At 39.4% G+C, this 24185-nt stretch overlaps 1 protein-coding gene across 1 annotated transcript; it reads right to left on the reverse strand.

The window, feature by feature from the left end:
- Positions 1-9671: 9671 nt before the first annotated feature.
- GJA5 (gap junction protein alpha 5) lies at positions 9672-23850 on the reverse strand. Its single transcript, XM_032220480.1, is given in 7 exon segments — positions 9672-11936; positions 11938-12227; positions 12230-12281; positions 12283-12569; positions 12572-12634; positions 12637-12976; positions 23628-23850. Coding segments are annotated over 6 exon segments (1089 nt in total). The 5' UTR covers positions 12953-12976; positions 23628-23850; the 3' UTR covers positions 9672-11855.
- Between the last annotated feature and the right edge of the window lie 335 nt (positions 23851-24185).

Consider the following 24185-nt stretch of genomic DNA (forward strand, 5'->3'; position numbering starts at 1 on the left):
TAATTTATTTTGCTTCCTGAACATTTTGGGGTGTATATTATAGATTTTTGGCTGCTAAGCAAAAAATAACCTGTAATTTAACGTACTATTTATAGAAATCATTGTTTTTGCAATGTATATCCTTCAGTATCATTTGGCTAAATTGCATACAAGAAAGCATACAAAAATATGGAACTGTTGTTAAGGCATACCCAGTATACCAAGTACAACTGAAATATCTGTGGAGATCAAAACATAATGTTTTGCTGCTTGAAATGCAACTTGGATATCCTAAGTATTGTTGTTAAATATGTGAATGGGACAGCTGTACAAGAAAGCATTATATTAAAAAGAAATGGCCACTCTGAAAGAATTTATTTCCAAGACAGAAAAATGTAGTACATAAATACCTGTTGACTTAGCAAAGATATTTTTGCCACCACTTCACATGAAACTCAGGATTGAATAAAATTTTTGTGAAAGTGATGAACAAGAAAAATATCTACTACTAGTATCTACTGGAGATAGATGATATAGTATCCCTCCCCTTCTGTTGAGAGAGGGATGTTCAATTTTAACATAGATGTCCTATTTGACCCTTCTTTTGTGATGATACTGATGACATCATCTAACTCCAATCTACAGCACAGTTTTTCAGTAGTTCCAAGAAGGCTCCACACCAGTACTGGGCCACTGGGCCAGCACGCCCCAGTACGGGCGTACTAGTGACAGCTGGGAGCAGTGGCCACCATACCGGAATGGTGTTTTGGTGGGGCCACATGCACGCACGCGTTCCTTACCAACTGGGTCATTTGTGCACACGCACGCAGCATACGGCACCTGCGTGATCTCTGCTGAGCAGCTGGAGCATCGCAGGGCGATGTGTGCACATGTGCCCGTGGTGGACACTCGGCCCCGTCACAGCATACAGGTTGCGACAGGATCCGGAACCCACCACTGCTCCACACCATTTGCACTACTCAGGTGTTCCTGGGGACACAAATAAACCTCCAAACCTCTTGTTGTTAGTTGTGAAGTTGTGTCCAACCCATCGTGACCCCATGGACAACATTCCTCCAGGCCTTCCTGTCCTCTACCATCCCCCAGAGTCCATTTAAGCTCATGCCGACTGCTTTGGTGATTCCATCCAGTCACCTCATTCTCTGTTTTCCCCCCTTATTCTTTTGCCCGCAATCTTTCCCCAGCATTAGGTTCTTCTCCAGTGAGTCCTTCCTTCTCATTAGGTGGGCAAACTCATTAGGTGAGTTTCATCTTCAGGATCTAAAGAGCAGTCAGGATTGATCTGTAGGACTGACCGGTTTGATCGCCTTGCAGTCCAAGGGACTCGCAGGAGTCTTCTCCAGCACCATAGTTCAAAGGCAACAACTCTCTAAATTCTAAAGAATGCAAATGAACAATTGTCTGCAAGGAGTATAAATTCTTACATTCCTCACAATCCAGTCAGAGCTGAAGAAACTTCTTGGATGAGAAGCAACACATCTTCAGAGAAAAACCAGACAGTCCAGCTACCTCTTGGAAAAGCACCTTTGGGACAACCATGACCTGGTTGACTGAAAATCTTCATAGACACTTAGGTACGTAATTGAATATGTTTTATAAACAAATGGTATTAGTTTAGTAAACCATAGTTCAATTTAGTAAACCATGATTAATAGATAGCATTTTTTAGAAGCCAATCTAGTAATGTTACTATGGTTGTAGATTATGATTGTGTAAGCATTTTCAGCATCTCCAAATCTTATTTAATATGCTGCTGACCTGAAAACATTCAGTTATCTTCAGGACAAATCTTAAGCAAATATTATTTTAAGACTGAAACATGAAATTATTATTTAAAATTGATTGATTGATTTATAGTTTAATTTATTTATATTTTGATTTTCCAAACAGCTGCTTGATATGGGAAGAGAAATCCAGGAGAAAAAAGGATGGTGGGGATGAGCGAGCAGCTTTAGCCTGATCTTGGGAATCATGCTACATACATTCAAGACATTCTTGGTCTACCCAGCTGTTCCAGGCATGTTATTTTCAGAAACATAGTAATCCTGGGAGGATCGGGGAGGAATTGTGTCAATAAATTGGGTGAGATTAAAAAAAACCCTTCAGGAGTCCCAAGTTAAGGAATTCTGGGGAGAGAGATTATTTCAGCTGCTATTTGACACCCATTAAATAGAGTAAAGATAGAACTTCAGATGAATGAAAGTAAATTTTAATAGCAAAATACCATTTTTAAAGGACTATTGGAGAGGGTTAGTTGTCTGGGAATAAACTCCACTAAATTCTGTGAAGTTTCTTCTGTTGGATATGTATGTCACATAGCATTGCAATTATCTATAGTATCTATAGTTCACAACTATTCTCTTAGTATCTCATTTTTCCTTGCTTTACCAACATTTGGTTATTGTCAGATTGACACTTTCAAGAGAGATTTTTCAGAAGTTACCAGAGAATACATCAAAAGTAAAAACAGTGATAATCTGTTGGGGCAGTATTTATCAACCTTGGCAACTTTAAGAGATGTGGACTCCTGGGAGTTCTGAGTCCCTGAGAATTCTGACACTTGAAGTCCACATCTCTTAAAGTTGTCTTTCCTCTCCTACTTTTCAGTGGTGGGCTGCTGCCTGGTCGCCTGAACTGGTAGTTCCAATCACCACCCACCCCGGTGCTAGCTTGTCCCATTTATCTCACTTTCTGGCTTCGTTCCCTGCCTGCGCAGCCCAGCTGATTGCCGCACCTCGCCTGCTCTACTTACCGTGGCTGCCTGAGACACTTAGTTATGTGTTTGAAGCCGTTCAAAAGCGAGGAAGGCACATGTTTGTAGTGAGCATGCATGCGCACATGCTCACATTTCTGGCAAACCAGTTATTAATGTATGTGCGGCCCATATCTGCTACTTTCCCTCTCCACTATCAGATTGTGATCCTTATGGGCCATTCTCTATCTCAAAATATATTGTTCGATTGTGCTCCCTGACAAGATTACTAGGTTTCAACTGATCACTTTCAAGAACTGGTGATAGATATAAATTGCAAAGACTTTTCAGTTCTACACTCTATAGACAGTGATCTTTGTTATAGTAATTCTGCAGAAAAACAAAAAGTTTGTGGTGTCATTGAAATTAACATACCCATTATAGCATTGTAATTTACTACTGTGTTCCACAAATTTTTGCTTGGTCTTCCAATCACAACACTGTGATAGAATTAACATGTTAATCCTGAATCTCTGTTTATAAGCATTTATTAAGAGGTAGCTGGTCCTGCTTTTAGCAGCTGAGGAACTGCACGTGGATGGAGAAATCCAAGTTTAAATCTTTGTTCAGCCATGGAACTTGTGAGGTAGTATTTAATCAGTTATTCTCTTTAACTCATCCGTCATATAGAATTTGCTGAAATACGTTTTGGGGAAATCCTGATATTTGCCATTTCAGCTTGCAGAAAAAGGTGGCATATGCATGTATAAATTTTAATACATGGTGCATTAAAATGGCCCTGCCTACCCACCCCGGTTCTACGGCATCCCATTTAGGCCTCTTTTTTAGGGCAAAGCCCATGGGCAGAAAGCGGAGTGCATGCGCAGACAAGGCATGCTCATATTTGCGAACCACTAGGTAAGGTAAGTGATTACCACTTCTGCTCAGTCCATTGTATTTTTTAGTCAACAAGTGCTTCCTCTTGATGAAGATGATATAGATACATTATCAGATATTTTTTAAAGGATTCATGATTTTCCAGGTTCAAGTTTCAGCAGTTTCTTTTTCATTACTTTGTTGCCTCATCTCTGACTACTAATCACTTGAGGAATATGGAATTGCTGTAGGGGAAGATAACAATTAAAGTTCCCTAATTTAATTGATTGTAAATTACTTTCAGTTGCTCTCCACATTCAAATTTGCAATTGTTTAAAAATGGTTTACAATAATGATAAATAAATGTTTTTGTGCAACATATTTGATTTATATGGTGATTTGATTTATGTGGTGATTTATACACTGCATTCTCTGCCCCCAAACCTTTATTTGAAGAAAGAAAAATGTACCAGGAGTTCTGTTTATAGAACTTCAATATAACCTCTAATTCAAGAGGGGGGGGGACAGCTTGTTTCTGAATTTCTTGCTGATGTAGCTGAAACTCAGCAATGGTATTTGAATCTCAACAGCTGATCATAAACAGCTTTAGCACCCGGGCTGCAAATTGTTCTGACTGTGATAACATTCCATGATGTAAGGAATACAGGAATAGCCACAGCAAAATCACACAGTACAACAAAAATGGACACAATTCCTTCCTGTTCCCATACCATTATTATCACAATCTGCATTATATTTTTGTTACATGTTATATTTTCCTATGCTTCTTCCAAGGAGTGTTGATTAGTATGCATATTTGTCTCCATACCTCCCTTATCATCTTTGTACAGCCCTATAATGTAGGTGAAGCCGAGAAAAATTGACTGGTCCAGGATTACCTAATCAATTCATGGTTAGGGGATTGAATTTGAATCTTTCCAATCACATTCTATAATTAACAGTATTAATTTTCCCCAAAGGCAGAGAAAGGTAGGATAGGATCCCTATGTAGCATAGAGTAGTATTTGCCAATTTCAGCAACTTTTAGATGTGAATTTCCCAGGTAGCATGTAACATTTTAAAGTTGTTGTAGTTAAGAAACCCTGGGATAGAGTAAGGTGGTTCTCCACATTACTTTGGAACTTTGCAGGAAATATACATGCATGGATAGATAACACGAATTACTTAGGTGTTTATTATGCAGTTTGGGGGATTCTATGACTCTCTGTTGCTGACACTTAACAAATATTCTTAACTAATGTTCTTGCAAAATGAGATTTTATGTCTGTGTATTTTTTTTGTTGTATAACTCTGAACATTTGAAGGGCTCCTCAAGGACCGAGTAGGATGTTTTCTGCTTTCCATGTTTAAACATGATTTATTTCATTATTTAGACATCACTGGACTTCAAAGGGACATTGGGCAGCTCACAATGTAAAATAAAATGATAGATTACAAAATATAATTGCACAATGCCCTCTATATACCAGAAATGCATCTAAACAGGGGGACCATAACTCCAGATGGGATATTCAGCAGGTTCTGATCAGTTTCTGGGGAACTGGTAATGGAAATTTGAGTAGTTTGGAGAACTGGTAAATACCACCTCTGACTGGCCCCATCCCCATCTATTCTGTGCCTCCTGAGTTCCAGCTGATTGGGAGGGAATGTGGATTTTGCAGTAACCTTCCTCTGGAGTGGGGTGGGGAATGGAGATTTTACAGTATCCTTCCCTTGACACCCCACCAAGCCATGCCCACCAAGTCATGCCCACAGAACTGGTAGTAAACCTTTTTGAATCCCACCACTGATAGCCACTCTTCCCCCAAGACTTAGGAGAACAGCTATGTTTTTCAAGGTCTTCTGGAATGCCATCAGGGTGGCAACTACATTCTAGAGCAGGGGTGTCAAAACTTGTATCACCACGGCGGCATCACAAATTTATTGCATCTTTCCCCCCTTCATTAACTGATATGGGAGTGGCCAGTGTGTGACACATCTGACCTGCAGGCCAGAAGTTTGACACCCCTGTTCTAGTGGATAAATGTCATTGCAAATAGATGGGTCCAATAGATAATTTTGTTTAATTGAGAAATGTAACAGGATACAAACTCCTGCCATTTTTTCCAGGTAGAATGGGAACAGAGGTGGGTTCCTGCTGGTCCAGACCGGTCAAATAGATAGTAGAAATTGGTCGTATGTTAGTGGACCGGTAGCGCCAATGGCCTAGACACGCTCCCATACTAGACGGTCCCCTGGCCTGGACCCGCTCGCTCCCCCCACCCACCCAGTCACCGCTCTCTCTCTCTTTCTCTCACCCATCTCCACCATGCTTGCCTCGCCCACCCACTTCCTTTGCCCGCCCAGCTGATGGGATCCACAGCAGTGCAGGTCATGGCTGAGAGCTTTCTTTGCCAGCTGGCCACTGAAAGTTCTCCTTTTAAAAAGCCTCCAGTGATGGAACCAGAAGAAAAAAGAACCGGTGAGTGGCTGCGCCCAGGTGGGGGGATGTTGGGGGGGGGTCTGGGTGAGTAGGAGCTAGGAGGTCTCTGAATGAGCGCTGGGAAACAGGTGGTGGACGACCTCGCTTTCCAGTTGCCGGCGAATGACTGCATCCAGCCGGGGGATTGGAGGGGATGGCTTAGTGAGCACTGGGCAAGCAGGCAGGAGGCCTTGGGGTGAGGGGTGAAATTTTGCACAGTAAATAAAATTTCTTGTGAGTGCGAGGCAATTAACATCTTTTTGCATTCTTGGAAGTTTTTCTTTTCTGTGCAAGCATTTTCCCGTACACAGCAGCTGAGAGACGCTCACAGTGGGGTGGGGGTGGCAGGTGGGACAGGGGATGGGGTGAACTGGCCACGAGATATGCATTTTACCGGAGACTGGCAGCTCTGGATCTTGCGGCTTAAAAATCTGCAAAGTTGCTTTGGGAGGGGGCGGACGGGCAGCAGTTCCCCCCCCCTCACTGTGCACCTGCAGCCTTGGAGCAAGCTTTGCACAGTAAAGAAAAACTTCTCACGTGTGTGAGAAGTTCTTAATTGCCTTTACTGTGTAGGTTGCTGCAGGTTATGAGGCTGCATGTGCCCTGGGAGGGAAGGGAGAAAGAGGGAAGGGAAAGTGAATGGGATATGGATGGATCAATGGATGGATAGAGGGAGGGAGGGAGAGAAAAAAGAAAGGAAGGACGGACCACAAACCTGGCACCAGACGCAGCTTCAGAGGATGCTTTGAAACAGCACAGCAATCCAGGGCTGGAAGGGACCTCGGAGGTCATCTAGTCCATACCCCCTGCTCCAGCAGGAGACGTTATATCATTTGGTTATTTTGGTGGCTCTAACACAGAGGAGAAATTCCCCAAAAACCCCAGGCATTGCCAACCTCTCCCCCTAGTGGGGGAAAAAAAACCGAGAGCAAAAAAAATATTAATAAAAGAAAAGGGGACTGCTGTGCATTGTTTAATGGACTGCTTAATTGACAAAATTGGCCATGCCCACCCAGTCACATGACCACCAAACCACTCCTACCCATTGACATGACCACCAAGCCGCTCTCACCTGGTCTCATGACCCTTCCATGCCATGCCCACAAAATAGTCATGTCCACATAGGTTGTAAAATTTTTTGAAACCCACCTCTGGATGGGAACTATACAGTCCCTTAATTGCCTTGACCCTTTGTTATGTAGAACTTTGTGTGATCACCAGCACCTTGAATTGTATCCGTACCAGCAACTAATGCAACTTGTGAATAGTGTGGAGTGGTCCTAGTGAGGTATGCTTATCACTGTCCTTGATTTACAACCACAGTTGAGACTGGATTTCTAGTTGTAAGACATGCTCATAAGTTGAGGCAACCCACATGATCAGACCTGATGTTATGACGTTTGTGGTAGTTATTAACTAAATCCTGATTGGTAAGTGAATACAATGATTGTAAGTGCAAAACCCATTTTCCAAATGGACAGTTTTTTGGGGACATTGTCAACGAATGCTGGAAACTGGCAAAAAAATTCCTTTTTTAAAAATGAAAATGTTGTTTCTGAAAGAAAAAGAGACCTGGTGATTTGGATCCTGGTTGTAAAAACAGACCTTGCTAAATTTGTCTTAATGTGCCTGGAGACAGAAACTGGGAGTCTTTGTTGAGTTTGTTGTAACAAAAACAAATGCAGCTAAATTGTAGGCTTTCCTCATTCCAATGAGGAAGCTGTTTGAATTTGCGATGGAATTTGAAGGTCAGCTTTTGGGTTGACAGGGACTCAAAGAGGGCAACCACCTAGGCCAGTAATGGCACCCCCGTGTGTGAGAGCACACATGCACATGCCCAACACCCATATGCAATGCGTGTGTGACACCCCCTGTGCTCCGTCTCCCTGCGCATGTGCATGTGACCCCCTGCACATTCCCCTGCCCCCCTGCAGATTCACACATGAATCCCCTTGCCCTGTTTTTGGCCTAGCAGGCCTCACTGAAGCTGCCTGGGACCAAAAATGGGCTGCGGGGAGCACCTCCCCCCCTGTTGCCTGTTTTGAGTCTAGCAGGCCTCCCTGAAGGTCCTGGGACCAAAAGCGTCTCCCACTCCCTCCATTCCCCGTGCATCGGTGGCACGACCCCCCCACGCATGTGACGCATCTCCCGCATACACCCCATACATGTACGGTAGAGACCCAAAAAATCAGCTGGCTGGCAGGACACGCTCACACAAGCGTGGTGGAATTGAGCTGAGCGACAGCTCATGTGCTTGCAGAGGGGGCTCCATGTGCCACTTATGGCACATATGCCATAGTTTTGCCATCACGGCCCTAGGCAAAATGTTACTCTCCATTTAAGAAGAGAAATGTGAATAGACAAGTTTTAACCCAAACTTTATTAAAACATAACAAGCCAGGTACATTATCCAAAGATAATATGCATGCTCCCATCTTGGATTACATTACAGAGGAAAGTAGACCACAAAGAAAGGTAGCTTAAAGACAAACTTTTACAGTTTTCTATCAAGTCCTTTAACACAAAAACATACTCCCAGTGCCCTTAGTTTCCTTCCCAGAAACAGGAGAAAACACCTAATTGCCTTGAAAACAGCAGAGCATTAATTTCCTATCTCTTCAAATCATTTGTACATCATATATGATACTGTGTAAAAACAAATATTTCAGAAATGAAGTAGAACACATTGCAACAACTGGAAAATCAAACGAATTTCCTTCACTTAGTTCTCTATCCGTTTGCTGCTTAAACTATTCTGGTTCAAATGAACAAATTACACTTTAGTTGTGAGATATTGGGTGGAACATTTACTCTAAATTACAGAGTTCATAGGCTTGTTATAGGAAAATGTAGCAACCGTATTTGACTTAATATCCCATAGTAAAAAATAATCCCAGTCAAAATAGTTGTTTGTGAGTGGTTTAATAAGTAATAGTAACTCAAATGTTCTTAGAAAATTTTAGGAGGAGGAACAGAACTTTGGTTCCTGTAAATAAATTCAAATATTTCTAGCCCCTTTGCAGCTTGAAGTTACCATAAATGTTTGAAGGCTAGGAGCAAGTGTTTCCACCCTCCAAAGCTGCAGAAACACTACTATTATAATGAGGACTGTATTTCCTGTAGATGTTGCAAGAATTTAGATCAGTGTTTCTCAACCTTGTCAACTTGAAGATGTCTGGACTTCAACTCCGAGAATTCCCCAGCCAGAATTCTCGGAGTTGAAGTCCAGACATCTTCAAGTTGACACGGTTGAAAACACTGATTTAGATTGGTTCTAGAGATGCTATAAAAATGGTTTTATCTTTCAGTCACTTCCCAACTCCTGAACACTATCTTTGTTTTGGTTGGTTAAATATTTCTTGACTTCCTTAATTGCCTGACAATGCCTCCTGGTGCTACCCCAGTTCTCATTTCCTTCCACCATGTCTCCTGCTTATCTATTTCACCAAGCAATTATGCAGCAACAAACAGAACTGACTTTGATCTTTAACTTCTTAAAGCGATCCAGCCAGTGATGGTTTCCAAGATCCTGTTGCAAACCGTACAGTTGCATGGGGCCGGCATCCTCCACATGAACGCATGCAGCGTGTGTGCACATGCGCACAGCACGCACATGCATCTTACCATCCAGTGACACCTCCATGACACTCCAGTTGCTTGGCGGAGCATCGCGCAGGTGCTGTACGTGCTGTGTGTGCGCGCAGGCTCACTGAAGAGTTTAAAGACAGGTAAGGTTGATGGCAGGCAGGTGGGCCCTCTGGTACTGGAATGGTACTCGTACTGGGGCATACCGCCTGCTACCCCACCACTGGATACAGCCCCCTTTTTGCATTCTCTCACCTCAACAGGATCATGCCCATAAAATTCCATCACCAACTGCTGAAAATTAATAGCTATTTCTGGCTATTAGCTAAAAAAACCTGCCGTAAGTCTTCAGAGTAGGCTTACACCTTTTAGTTGAGAGAAAATAGTCCACACCTGAAACTAAAGAATTTTTCTCAAAATTTCAATTTCCAGTGGATGTTACGGGCATAATTAACAGTTCTCTTCCTATGAGTCCCTCATACTGAAAAAAAATAGCTAAAGAGAAACATTATGTTTGGATGTGGTAAGATTTGTCTGCCTCTGTGATCTTTTTTGTTCCGTGATGCATTTTGGCCTAGTGACTCTGTTCCCAGCAGCAGTAACTTAAAATGGATAGAGAATATCATATTTAAAAGCCACAAATTCTTAGTGTTCCACAGAGTATTAATTCATGTTCATACAGGAATATTAATTTCAGTAAAAACTTTTTATATCAATATTTTTGTTGAAGTAACAAAGTATTTTAATTGCTATCCTCCTGAGGTGGTGCATGTTTTTAACACTATAAGCCATACAGTATTCAGATTTATTATAGACAATACATCAAAAATTCAAGTAGAATTAATTGCATTTTACTTGGTACTAGCATGATTTTCTATATAGTTTTGAAGAAAAAAAAAGGTGTTCCAAATGGTCCAATTATTTTAAGCAATGTGGATACTCGCCACAATTTAGTTTGCAAATTCCCTCAGTAACGTTCCCACACGATCCTCTCCCAATCCCTCCCAAAGCCTTTTCAATCTGATCTATCGTCCTTCACATCGGTTGTCTTTGAAACTCAGAAAATGGAGGAACCATTTTCAATGCTCATCCTCTAGTTTATCAAAATGAGAATATCAAATGTAATTCAAGTGCTCCCATCCCCTGAAATGCTATCGCTGTTGACTAATGGAATCCCCTCACCTCCTCCACACAAAGGTGAAATCTCAGAAATTGGTTTGTCCGTTATCCATTTTTTTTAAGAATATGGTTTATGTGCTGGCAAAACAATCTGAAATAAACAGCAATGGTGGGAAGCTGAAGCAGGAAAAGTTCAACCAAACGAAAAAGAAAGTAGCAAAACATCTGATGTTGCTCGAGAGACTATCTGCCACTGGTTCCATTTTGTATTTAAATGCCCCATCTCTTGTAAAATTTGTTCTGACTTTTCCCAATAACTGTATCCATGCTTGCAAAAGGACCGTGGTGGCTGGTATTTGATGAGGGGAAGACATATTGTGAATAATGGATAGATAAGAGTCAAGGTCAGTGAAGGTTGAACTTCTGTGAAGTTTGGTAATAATAGTTAAAACGAGTCCAGAAACTGAGAGGAAGGTTAAGACAAAAATTATCACAAGTGAGAAAACAGACTGCCCAGAAAGTCTGCAGAACCTCTGTGATCTAAAAGAAAAAAAAATTCAAAAGTTTTAAATACACCTGAGAAGAGTCAGAAATAACCTGACTCAATTCACAAAAAAGAGATCACAGCATGAATCCATTCCGCCTGGAGCCAATCCCACAGAGGATTATGGAAATGCCCTGAGTTTTTCTTCAGAATTATAATTTACTCCTTTCCTTTATCCAAACAAGGATTCTTGAGAATTGTAATTCTGTCTGTATAAGGGCTTGGAACAGACACAACTCAGCATTGTTCCCAAACTATAATTTCCAAGGTTCTTGGAGAAGTTGCGAAGATTATACTGTCTTAATAGTGCTGGGTTATGAGATAATCACTTGAAGTATAATAACACCATGTAACTGCTAGTTACTTTGTTGTTTTGAAATGAAACAGTTTTTATTTTGGAAAAGTAATGGATTCAGGACATGCAAAAGACATTTTGGAATATGCCAGCTAAACATGAATTAATAAGATAATTGATCCACTGTTTAGACTTCGAAAATTTAACTGCAGCCATTTGCCATAACAGCTTCTTCCGTTCTTTTAGCTCCACTAGAAGTACCTCACACTGACAAGTCGTCAGACCTTGCCTTACTGCTTGTGTGGCTAGTTTTGCTGAGTCTGCGTTTGTTCTGAAAGTATCCCATTTGGTGTCAGATTCAGTGCAGAGTTTACACTGGCTTCTGGATGTTGCATGTAGTTTAGTTGGATAAAGGGGGGCTTCTCCACCTGAATCATCTGGATGTGAACCCTCTCTGTTGCAAAGTTGACCGTGTTTTGCTCAGAGGCCATTTTGTTACTAAAGGGGCTGAGATATTTCCCAGTAGGGTTTGGCTAAACACTGATTAAATCTGGAGGAGGGGTGCAGCTTTCATCTGTCTTCACTTGAGTGTCTCCCTCCATTTGCCAATTGCTGGTGTAGGGCTGATTTTCTGAGATAAGGTGTGCTTAGCTTTCTTCCATCCTAAGTGATACAGTTCAGCCAGGCCTTAAGAAGAGAGAGAAGGCTGCTACCACAAGCATGAAAACGATAAAGAGTTCTTTTCTGTTGGCCGAGAGATTATAACAGTTGACTGGATTAGGACAGGGCTGCCGGTGACAGATATAGAGGGTCTCCAGAAAGATTCCATAGAGCATATATGCCCAACAATGAAAGCAATCTCCATGTGGTACGGATTAAAATCTGCAGACATAGGTATTCAGCAAAGTGCCTGAAGAATTATTCTCCCTTGGTTCATCCCAGCAGGACAGTTCTATCTTCTCTGGTGCTGGGTAATCTGCTGGGAAAAAGAGTCCACCTTGTTCTGGATTGTCTTTGCTCCTTCCTTGGCCTCCTTAAGTTCCTCTTCTCCTCCATACGGACAGTATGCATTGCGTGACCCATGTATAGCAGGGATGGTGTGGAGACAAAGATAATCTGAAGGACCCAATACCTGATGTGGGATATTGGGAAAGCTTTGTCATAGCAACCATTCTCACAACCGGGTTGCTGGGTGTCGCATTTGAAATCAGACTGTTCATCTCCCCAGGAAGATTCTGCAGCTGTGCCCAGGACAAGCATCCGGAAGATAAAAAGGACAGTCAACCAGACTTTTCCCACTACTGTTGAATGTTTATGGACTTCTTCAAGGAATTCTCCTAGGAAGCTCCAATCACCCATGTTATTCAATTGGGAGACTGGCGTCTGAGGGCAAAAGAGAAAAAAGGAAATTAGGTGAACAATGTGTAGGGCATGGAAATGTCTTCCCTAACTTAATGATCTCCAGATATATAGGATTCTATTCTCTTATAGATGGCCATTAGCCATCCACTGATAATTAGAGTGAAGTCCTTCACATCTGAATGACATATTGTGCAAAGCAGTAAAGCCTTTGTAAGTGGCTTTAAAAGACATTAAAGGCATGAAAATTTCACCTTAAAATGCAGATTATCATAAAGACAATAAGGGTAGCACATTATTGTTTGCAATGTTTTTAACTTAAATCAGTGTAGCATAGAAAATAGGTTCAAATATCTTCAGGGGGTAATATAACCTTTGATTTTAACCTTATTTGTTCATATTCCCAAGCTTTAGGCAGTGTTTCTCACCTGGCAACGTTAAGATGTGTAGACTGTAACTCCAAGAATTCCCAAGTCAGCCATTCTGATAAACACTGCTCTAAGCTATCCCATATGCACCATCATCCCAACTGTCTTCTCTAGTGGCCACAACATACCTAGATAGTATGGGAAGTTAAAACAGTGGTGGGCTTATTTCTCTCACTTTAGCAAGGTTTCTCAACCTTGGCAACGTGGCTGGGGAATTCTGGGAATCAAAGTCCTCTCATCTTGCAAAGGTTGAGAAACTCTCAACTATAGGAAGGGCTGGCTTTCACTATGAAACTCTAGTGAAGAAAGACTCAAGGGGATTCTTAGTACTGTCAGTCATGACACCTTTTCGAGCTACCCATCTCTGATTCATTAATAGATTTGTCTTTCTTAGTTAAAGGTGACAAGATGAATAGGAAAACATGAGTTAGTGTTTCCAAAGGAGTCTTTATTATACCGTTTGTCTTTTATTTAAGGGGTTAGATGTTGCAGTCTTCTCTTACCCCGCCCCCCTTTTCCATTGCTTCTGCCATCACTGCTTCTTCAAAAAAATACAATAACTATAGAACATCATTTGCTTGATAGCACTACACACATCCATCCAGAGAAACACAGTTTATTGCTTTTAATTGACTGATTTTTCAGCTGCACTGGAATTAGAATGCTTGACAGATGTTCTGTTTCCAGATTTATTTCAAGCATTTGTAGCTTTAAATAAATCCCGACACTGAAGTTCCAATGCATGCTGCTGAATACTTGAGAGACTAGCTTCAGACTCTAACCAAAGGATAATGCTAAGTGGAGATAATGACCTTGGGTGTGAGTGTACAGAAGGCTGCTGCCCAGATGGGTGTTAGATCTAGTTTTGCTCGTTCGTTATCAGTGACTTCAGTGTCAAGTTAACCAGTATATGACTAAGCGTGAAAATCATAGGGCTGGTACTAAATTGGGAGGTGTTGGGTATGCGAGGACAGCCAAATAATTTTGATCAACCTAGAGAGATTAGGACATACTGACATAGTTTTAAGGCAGTTGGGAAAAAAAAGGTTACAGCTGATGTCTCTCAATTTCTCCAAGTTTTACTAGTTTGCAGCCAGCAAAAGGGACTTTTGCTCTTTTAAGAATACATTTTAAAGAGGGAGGATAATTAAAAGGTAGCAAATAGCAAAATTACAACGTAATCTTTAGCCTCAGAAGAAATACTTGTATGACGTGCTTATATGTTTAAGCTTTGCAGAAAAGTGTCACAGAGTGCATGTCTTCTGTCTTTCATATGATACTGTTTGGTTAATTAAAGAAACAACTCACAGCTTAAGATAAACAGTAACTGCAACTTAAACTAGATTTTTCCAGAGCAGTAAGAAAGTCCCCACTCTCTTTGTATCTCTAATAATAACCTGCATTCCTAACTCTACCTTTTAGGATCCCTTTATCTCTTACTTTTTCACATTCTTCCTTGATTTTATTACCAACTTCCATAAACATTGTGGTCTATAATATCATATCCTTCATTTTTCTCTCTTTCCTCTGACCAACTGGGAATAATATCTCATGCATAAAATAAAGTGGGTTCTAGTCCAGAAGAAACCATTTAACAATCTCCAGAGAACAGGAAATACTGGGCCTCAGTTGGTGCACAAACTGTCAAATGTCAAATATATCCACATTTGTAATAGCTTTTTTCTTGCATTATTGTGTAAAGGATTGAGGATACATCTAAGAACTAAGGAAGAAAAATGTCAGTCTCTTTCTGTCCACTCTTAAATGTGAATTTGCAAAAGAGTGATGAGAACAATATTTTTGGAAGTTACTCTAATTCATCTCTAGATTCAATGGCCCCAAATTTATACCAGATATGCTTTGATTTATGGAGGTAACATTGGGAATTGGAAGCATTGAGGAAGGCTAGGGAAGGGGTTAGGGGTAGTGCAGTTGATGCTTGAGGAAGCCTTATGAGTAGAAATTGTGCATGTGTTCTGGAGCAGTGGCAACATTAATTATGTATAACCAACTACATATAAATAAAAATTATGATCACTCCATTAAACAACTAGAGATCAAGAAATCCATGCAAAGTATACTTCTTTCCCACCTCTGGTATATTACATACCTGGACAGGTATATCTTCATTGTATGTAACAATAATTCCATATTTAAATTCAATGGCAACTTTGCTAGGTTATTAAACTTCCTAACAGTTTTTATTATTTAATTTGCTGTTAAATGTCAGAGCAACATGATCTTCAACTTACACATTCTGCAGAAACACTTTGTTCCCAACTTTCTTTCTTAAGGAGGTTAGCAAATGTACTGGTTATGTTAATATAAAAGAATAATTCATTTGCTACTTTACCAAGGAATGAAAGCACAATTTATTCTTCTTTAGGATGTATAAACTGTCATTGTTTCTATTTCTTTTAGTGCCATGTGACAAAGAAGACAAGGACAGTGGAGATGGATGTGTGAAATCTGCCCTCAAGTCAATAGAGAAAGAAAATAAGAGCACATTATGTCATGTTTCTGATCCTTCTAGCTTTAGCATTTCAAGGGCAGAATAAGAGGAAATAAAAAGAATGCAATATTTGTACTTGGCATAATCCCAAGTGAAACTTGATCTCATCATCCTGAACTTCTCACAACAAAATTTAGATAAAAGCTGTGAGAAATAAGTTTGTCTAATTAGTTAATGTCTTTTATACTTCCTTATGTATTACCTAAGAGGTTATCACATTTTTCAATCATTGTTTCATACTGTATATATTTCAATGAGTGCTAGGGTAAATGCTATATTTAAAAATATTTTCAGAAGAATTCATATATGCTGGCAGCAACTGGCTAACCAGGTGTAGTCTCTGAAGCTGGGGCTAATCTTGGAAATTGAAAAGAAAAACCCACCCAGAACAATGCCCTGGTCCCCCCACCGCTCTCCAATTATATGGGGCTGTATTTGATGCTGAGCAGAATCTTTATCTGTTAATAAATTTTTGACTGATTAAGACTTCAACACAGTCTAGTAGTCAGAGAAGCCTTGATACTAGAGAAGATGCTAGAGAATCCTCACTATTTCATGAAATTAAGCCACACCTTCTTCAATTCCCTCTTCTTTCTAGATTATGTAGATAATGTGATATTTAAAACAACCAAGATGTCCTGGAAATTCCAAATTTGCATTTTTATAATTTTTTAAATAATCTCATTTGAAGCAACTCAAAATTTTATTTGGTATTTGTCATTTGGATTATTTTGGTTTGCTTTTTGAAATGAATTGCAGGCAATATTAATTCAGTGGAACCTCTGCTTCTGATGAAGCAAACTCTAGTACTCTAGAAATGCCAAGAGAAAATAATATTTTAAACCATATCACAGACCAGTGATGTGCATGTATTAATAGAAAATCTTCATTTTCTATGTACATTTTACTATAAATCTGATGATATAAGAATACAATAAGAAATTGTTGTATTAGTTCTATAGGATAACACTTATCTCTAGCTTGCAGTTAATAAACTGTTGTGCTTCCAAATCACAGGAGAATGTGCTTATTGCTATCCTTACTGCTATTTCTAAATTAAATGTGTGGGGGATAAATCAGTATGGAAATAGACTATTTAAGAGTATACCTCTCTACATTATTAAATAGAAGTAAGCCTCAAATCAGGAGGCAGAAAGCTGTAGTCCTATCAAATCTCTTGAGCAAAAATATAAAGAACTGCACTGTTTCAGGATTATGCAAGAAGCTAAAAACAAAATTCTATAAAACTCTCCTTGTAATAAAGGAAGATCCCCCCCCCCAATAAAATTCTACAACTGCAAAGGGTAGATCAATTGTATATTACTGTGGTTACAAAATATCAATAAGAGAATATATTCAAACTTCACGGCTTGTTGTGTCCCCCAATGTTCTGAAGTACAATTCTGAAAATATTAAGAGGATTAGCATTGACTAACAAAGGAAACATAGAAATGAAAAATGAAGTTAAAACATATTAAGTTACAGCACTGCTCTTGCTCATTTTTGAATTGCCTCAAAGTTGCTTCCCAATTTAGAAAGTGGGTTCCTCCAGTCATTCTGATATAATCTTAAATGTACACAATGAAAGGGAACCCGTTATATCGCTAGATTATTCATGGTTGCTAATGTCCCTTTAAAATATTCTGAGTGTAATATAAAAATGTCAAATTCATATACTCTAAAAAGCTATCCTCTTAATTGCATTTTAGAAATACAGCTTTCATTCTCAAGATAGAAGTGACTAATTTTTACCACTTCATTGCAATCCAGAATTCTGTTTGTAATGATTTTCAAAGAACATTTTTACTTACCTAACTTCTTTCTTCTTGAAATTAGCTGGTTCTTTTTACCCAGCATGGAGCCTTGGGAGTTTGTGTTCAAAATTCATTTTTTTCTCCATCTGCAGCTTGTTAGACATTTACTGTCTTCTCTCTTTATGTGTGTATTTACTTCTCCATCATGTGTTTTGCTCACCCCTTTCCTAGACACTTTTTTTGGCAAAATCAAATAATTTATAGGTTTCTTTCTTCCTTCATGATCTACTTTTGCAGTGTTCCTACATAAATACTGCTGTTTTGAAGGTTTTCAGTTGTGCTTTTTTTGGTTGTCAGGAGAGCAAGTACAACTTGTCAAGTGTTCTTTGTAACTGAGGAACAGTGTGAATCCCTTTGCAGTTGCAGCTTTATGAAAAAAAGTTTTCACCACTCATAAAGAAAAAGAATGTTGGTCTTAATGGGCGGGGCAGAAATAGGTTGCCCTAGTTATTTCTTAAAAAACTCAACCAATGAAAGGACAATCCTTTATTCAGCAAGTCCCTCGTTTATTAAAGATGTGTTTCTTAGGGGCAGAGATAGATAGGCATAAATTATACTGCATTGCTGGACAGTTAAAAAATAGAATCAGAAGTTTGTGGACTTTGCTAGCAAAGCAACCAGCTTAACAAGAATGAATAAGGCACCACTGTTTCTTATCGCACCAAGATTTGTATAATTTCAATATATTTCAAATCCCCTGAAATTCAACATAGCATGCTTTTGCTTATCCTCACCAACTCAAGTTTGCAAATGCTTTCAGGAGATTGTTACCAGCACTTGAGTGAATGTGAAAAGTACATATTTCACCAGATACCTCAGCAAGGTCCTTTAAGATCACATGGGATTCTTCAGACCTTGTGAACACCGAAGAAGCAGAAGAACTCTCTGAGGCATGAACTATGTTACTGATGGACTTGATAAATGGTCTTTGTAAGCTTGTTTGTATGTCTGGGCAGTCATAATTGACTGGATTTGGGAGTGGAACCAAGCTTCTTTGAGGGAGGGTTAGTGCAGGCTGCCTTTAAAGTGGGAGGTGGTATAGTATGCCTTTTCTAAAGAGATCACCTCTGACTCCATCTATTTCTGACAACTATCAGTCAGTTGCCAATCTTGCTTTTTGGAGGAAAAGATGGTTCCATGTCAACTCTAGAGGGTTCCAGAGGAAATGGATTTTATGGCTCTTTTGAGTAAAGATTCATACGTGGGCATTACATGGATACATTCCCAGTTATCCTTATATTAAGTTATCTGTATTATGATCTAAATGGAAGGTGTCATTCAATATAATCAATTGATATGAGAATTGTGGCTTAATGATAGTATATTATTTCTAAATTCACAGTTCGTATGCATGAGAAAGATTAATCATTTTAATGTTTGCTTCAGTGGGTTCCAAAGTTTTTGCTCCTCTCCCCTATGTTATGTAATGAACCTACACATTGTAATATTGATGTTATGTAAGGAAGTTACATGAAGCCGCTGGGGAAGATAATCCATCAAGTTGACTGAAGTAACATTATTAAGACTAGAGTTATCATTCAACCCTATCTTGGTTCTTTGAGGCTGTAAGGGATTTGAGCCTAAACAAGCTTAGACTAAATCCCTTGAGATGAAATTATTGCATTTCAGTGATCATTCTGGCTCAACATTGGCTTCAACTTTGAAGGTGAAGAGAGTTGCAGTCTTCCTAAAGGAGCAAAGTCTATAACCGGGATGGCAAACCTATGGCACGCGGAGCCATTTGTCAGGGCACGCGAGGCGTTGCCCTTTCAGATGGCCAGCATGCATGCGCATGATGGCCAGCTGACTTCAGCTTTTTTTTAGGCCATTTTTCGCCCACCCCAGGCTCCTATAAAGCCCCCGGAGCCTTCAGGGGCCAGTTTTTAGCCCTCCGGAGCCTTCAGGTGGAAGCCTCCTGAAGGTCCCTGAAGACTCCAGAGGACTAAAAAACGTCCTATGGACAAACTGGAGGTGACTTCTGGTTTCCTTGTAGGGTCTTTTTCATCCTCCAGAGACTTCAAGGAAACCTCCTGAAGGTCCCTGAAGGCTCCGGAGAACTAAAAATGGCCCTACGGACAGACTGGAAGTGATTTCTGGTTTGCTAATGGAGTCTTTTTTTTCATCCTCCGGAGCCTCCGGAAGGCCCCTGAAGGCCCCGGAGGGCTAAAACCGCCCTACAAGCAAACCAAAGGCCATTCCCGAACTTCTGGTTTGCCCATAGGGCTGGATTTTTGCACTCCGGAGGCTTCAGGGAAGCCTCCGGAGCCTGGGGAGGGAAAAAAAAGCATGCAAAAAATGAGGGAGAGTGCTGGTCATGTGCACATTTGCACTGGGGTTGTGCATTGCATTATGGGTGTGGCACGCCTGCGCACGACCCCCCTGCGTTCCCACCACTTGGCATGCAAACCAAAAAAGGTTTGCCATTACTGATCTATAATTTTGGAGAGATCCTGTATTCACAGCTCCTGTTAGAGCAGCAAATGGCACTGGTAGTCAGGGAGACCTTTTCCCATTTAGGAGCCTAATTGGAAGCTGATAATGGAGATTATGCCAATTCAGGACCTGATTCTTGCAGACAACATTGAGGCCAAGGCCCAACAGTTTTAAAAGGTGTAGGTGGCTTACTCGGGATCTACAGTGGATAGGTTAATCAGAAAAGCAAGGCATAGTAAGATGTGAACACAGGAAAGAATGCATAATGCTAATAATGGGCAAAGGGGAAAACAAAGGAGAGGAGGATTAATATACATTAATTAATATATTGAATGAATATTGATTTAAAAAATGATTTTTAAAAAAAAAATATTCTAATTAAAAAAACACCTCTGAAGCTTTGACAAAAAACAAAGTTAACAAATAGGCTTTTAAACCTGATGTAAATATAAATAGGAATATCCCTTTAATGGCACAAGTTCATGCAAAGCGAAATTTAGAGCTAATGTGGAAGTCTTAAAGGAAGGAGATGGTAAGGAATTCACAGAACCAGTTAATAGATTCCATTGTTCAGTGACATTATTGCCAGACACAACTTGATATAAGAGATTATTGGTAAAATGACCTAAGGAAAATAGATCACATCACACTTTTTCTTGAGCCAATTAGAAATGAAATGTGAGAAAAAGGCCAAAGCCTTTGTATTCAGACTGTGTTTTTGGCTGAATAGGAAGATAGGAAACTCAGCAAAATTGGGAGGTGGGTAGTTGTTCTTTTTCTGTGCAGATCCAGTGCAGGACAATTGATTTTCTCAATCTGTATATTGTTAAATCTTACAAAAATGATCATGTTGCTCTTCAAGACAGTCCATGCAAGATTTCGATATCCAGAAGCTACATTCTCACCACTTGAGAGACTGTCTAAAAGAGCCTACAATTTATCAATTAAAAAAATAATCTTACAAATGTATTCATTGGTTACACCTTTCCCCCAAATCCAAGCCTATATACATGGTTATCCCCAGCTGTTTGTCCCTTGTGACAGCCGTTCAACTCTATCAGACTGAGAGATAAGAATGGGCCAAGGACACCCTGTAAGTGGGGATATTCTATCCACTATACCTAGATTGCCTTTCCTGGCATCTTAACTATTTTTTATTATTTACAATAAATATGCAGTATGATTCAATACAAGTTGGTAGAAAATATGTTCCTTATTTTAATGGGAATGGTCCCTGATAATGTATCCTATTTATTGGTCAATTGTGCCAAAATCTGAAAAAGAGACAAAATGTGAACTGCTATATAACTGAGAATGAGGGCAATTTTGCAATGCAGCACTGAGTTGCTTGTCTTTCATGCAAGCGTTTTCAATTGCCTTTGCAGCGACATAATATGAAGTTGGTTAAACAAGACTACGTCCATATTGCAAGCTTTCAAGGTGAACCTGGTCAGGTGTTCTGTCAGAACAACAGGTATGGCAAATGTCTATGGAGATTCTCAGTCATCCAGGTCATTGCTGTCCCAAAGGTGCTTTTTTTTGGGGGGGGGGGACTTTGTTTTTCCCTGAGATGTTTCGCTTCTCATTCAAGAACTGAAGAAACTTGTTGAATGAGGAGTCAAACGTTTTCAAGGAAAAACAAAATCCAGTTGAAAAAGAACCTTTGGGATAACCAGAATGGCAATGGCCAATTTGTGGGTTCCCCTGTTTCTTTGCCTCTCCCTCAGAAGGTGAGAAAGCAAATGCTATTTAGTTTCTTTTCTATGGGAGGGTCTTTGTGACAATGCGGTTTTCCATCCACATAGGCAAAGAACATCAGTGGTCAAATAATTATGCAATGGAAGGAACTTTAGATATCTTTTGTCCAATCTCTGCTCGGTATAGCAGCTGCTTGCTTGTATTTCACTGCTCCACTGATGGATTGGTGGGAAAAAACCCATACCATAATTTCATTGTTCTTTCAATCATTTGAACTATAAGGGGAGAGTGGGAAATTTGCATTTCACAAACTTATGAATCTTGATTTCAAAACTGAATCAACATTCAAAATAGAACTGATTTGACATATTTATTTATTTACATTTGTTGGCTGCCCAGCTTCAATGGACTTCGGGTAGCATCCAAAACTAGAAAAAAAATCATTTCTTAATACTATACCAATTTAGGAATATATTCATCAGCTTTGATTTCTGTTCTGTGCTTTTCACTATCAAGTGATGGTTGTTCCCACTAATCAACTATCAAATTTGTTAAACAAGTGCTGCAGGTCACATTTCTACAAAAATTGTAACCTAATCAATCCTAACAGCCCTATCTCTATCCCTTGAGTATTTAGTGTTCTGACTTGTTAATAGATTTGTGGTCTAAGCACATTGCACATACACACATACATATCCTGTTAAAACCACTGGCTATAATGTGTGTTATAGTATTATAAATATTTGGTAATTAAGGTTTTGAACTCTAAAGGAGATGAAAGAAGCCTTGCTTGATATTAAAATTACTTCTGGGTGTTAAAATCCAGATCTTTATTCTTTATTCTATTTTCATTCTACATTCACTAGTCAGTTACTTTGCACAGAACAGAAAAACAGACAGAAACTCCCAAGTAATAGTTCAAGAGATCTTGAAACAATTCAGATGATCTATTTGTGTTATGACCCAAAATTAAGGATTTAAATAATAAAATGTCAAGATACTTCAATAAAAGAAAACATATTTCTAAATATGCTGTCAACTGTTTTTATAATATCTTTGAACAGAAATTAATTATTTAGAGCTACCCTTCCTCACTAATCCTCAGTCTTTTTATTATGCCAAATCTCATGAATATTCGTCTAGTATAGGCAGTGTCCTGTGCACAGTTATTTGAGTATAAATCCCACTTGCTACCCTAGGACATGGATTCCTTCCAGAAAATGCATTCATCACCCAGGCACTCCAGTTATTATCATACTTTAGGGGAACTTGCATTGTCATTAATTATGTTTCCCATAATTAATTCTATATGTATTTTTAAAAAATCTACAAAAAAATCAGAGGAAACGTTTTTGGATTGGTAGGGCTAGGAGCCCCCCATCTGGAAGACTTCCCCCACCCCCAACTGCAAGACTGCAATGACATCTAATTTATCAGATTATTTTGCAGAACATACATTTTCAATAATGTATTATTTGCCAAGAATCATGTAGCAATGTCATCTTTCAAAACTATAGAAATGCATATTTGTATTCAACAATATCTGCTAATTCTTGGTTTAAATGTATGACACTGTAGAATGAAATGGAATCATGGACACATATATAAATACAGTTTTAATGTATTTTAAATATATTAAATTTAAAAATATATTATATATTATATACATAATTTATATATTTTGACCAGACAGGAGAAAACCATGATCACCAACATTTTTAAAAAAATGCTAATAATAAAATTACTAATCCATTAGCTTTCAGATCTCTTTAGAGTTTGCAGGACTGTACCTTTTCTATTATATCCAGTACGGATTTTTGTCTGATGTGAGATAAACACAGTTTAGGTGGTTGCTGGAGCTCCAAGCCGCCTTGTCCTGGGATCAGCCGGCTGGCTGAAGGATCCCAAAAAATCTAAAAGAAGCACAGTGGAGGGTCTTCCAGCTTCTGTGTGATGTATGACATGCCCCAGCAGCTGTCAGCCTCCTATAGAGTCATCGCCATGAATCGGGATATAAATGTGGTCCCAAAAAAACTTTATTGTAAGCAGTGACTTGGCTCCAGTCAAGCACTTCCTCTGGCTCTCAGGCTCTCTATTTTTAATGAAGGAATTCAGGGTTATCGCAAAGGAAGTCAAATTGTTTTCGGAAAACAATAGCTAAGTAACTAAATGTTTATTAGTTCCTCCCCTGAGGTCTGGGATAGACTTGTCAATTGGACTAATGTGATGTATGGATTATTTATTTTTAAAAAAAAACCAAATTCTTAGGGCTCACATGCCCAACCTTGTTTATACTTAAAAAAAACAAAAAAAAAAAAGAATCTAAGCCATGCAGCAATTTAACACTT

This window comes from Thamnophis elegans, chromosome 6, assembly GCF_009769535.1.
Source record: "Thamnophis elegans isolate rThaEle1 chromosome 6, rThaEle1.pri, whole genome shotgun sequence".
NCBI classification, from domain to species: Eukaryota; Metazoa; Chordata; class Lepidosauria; order Squamata; family Colubridae; genus Thamnophis; species Thamnophis elegans.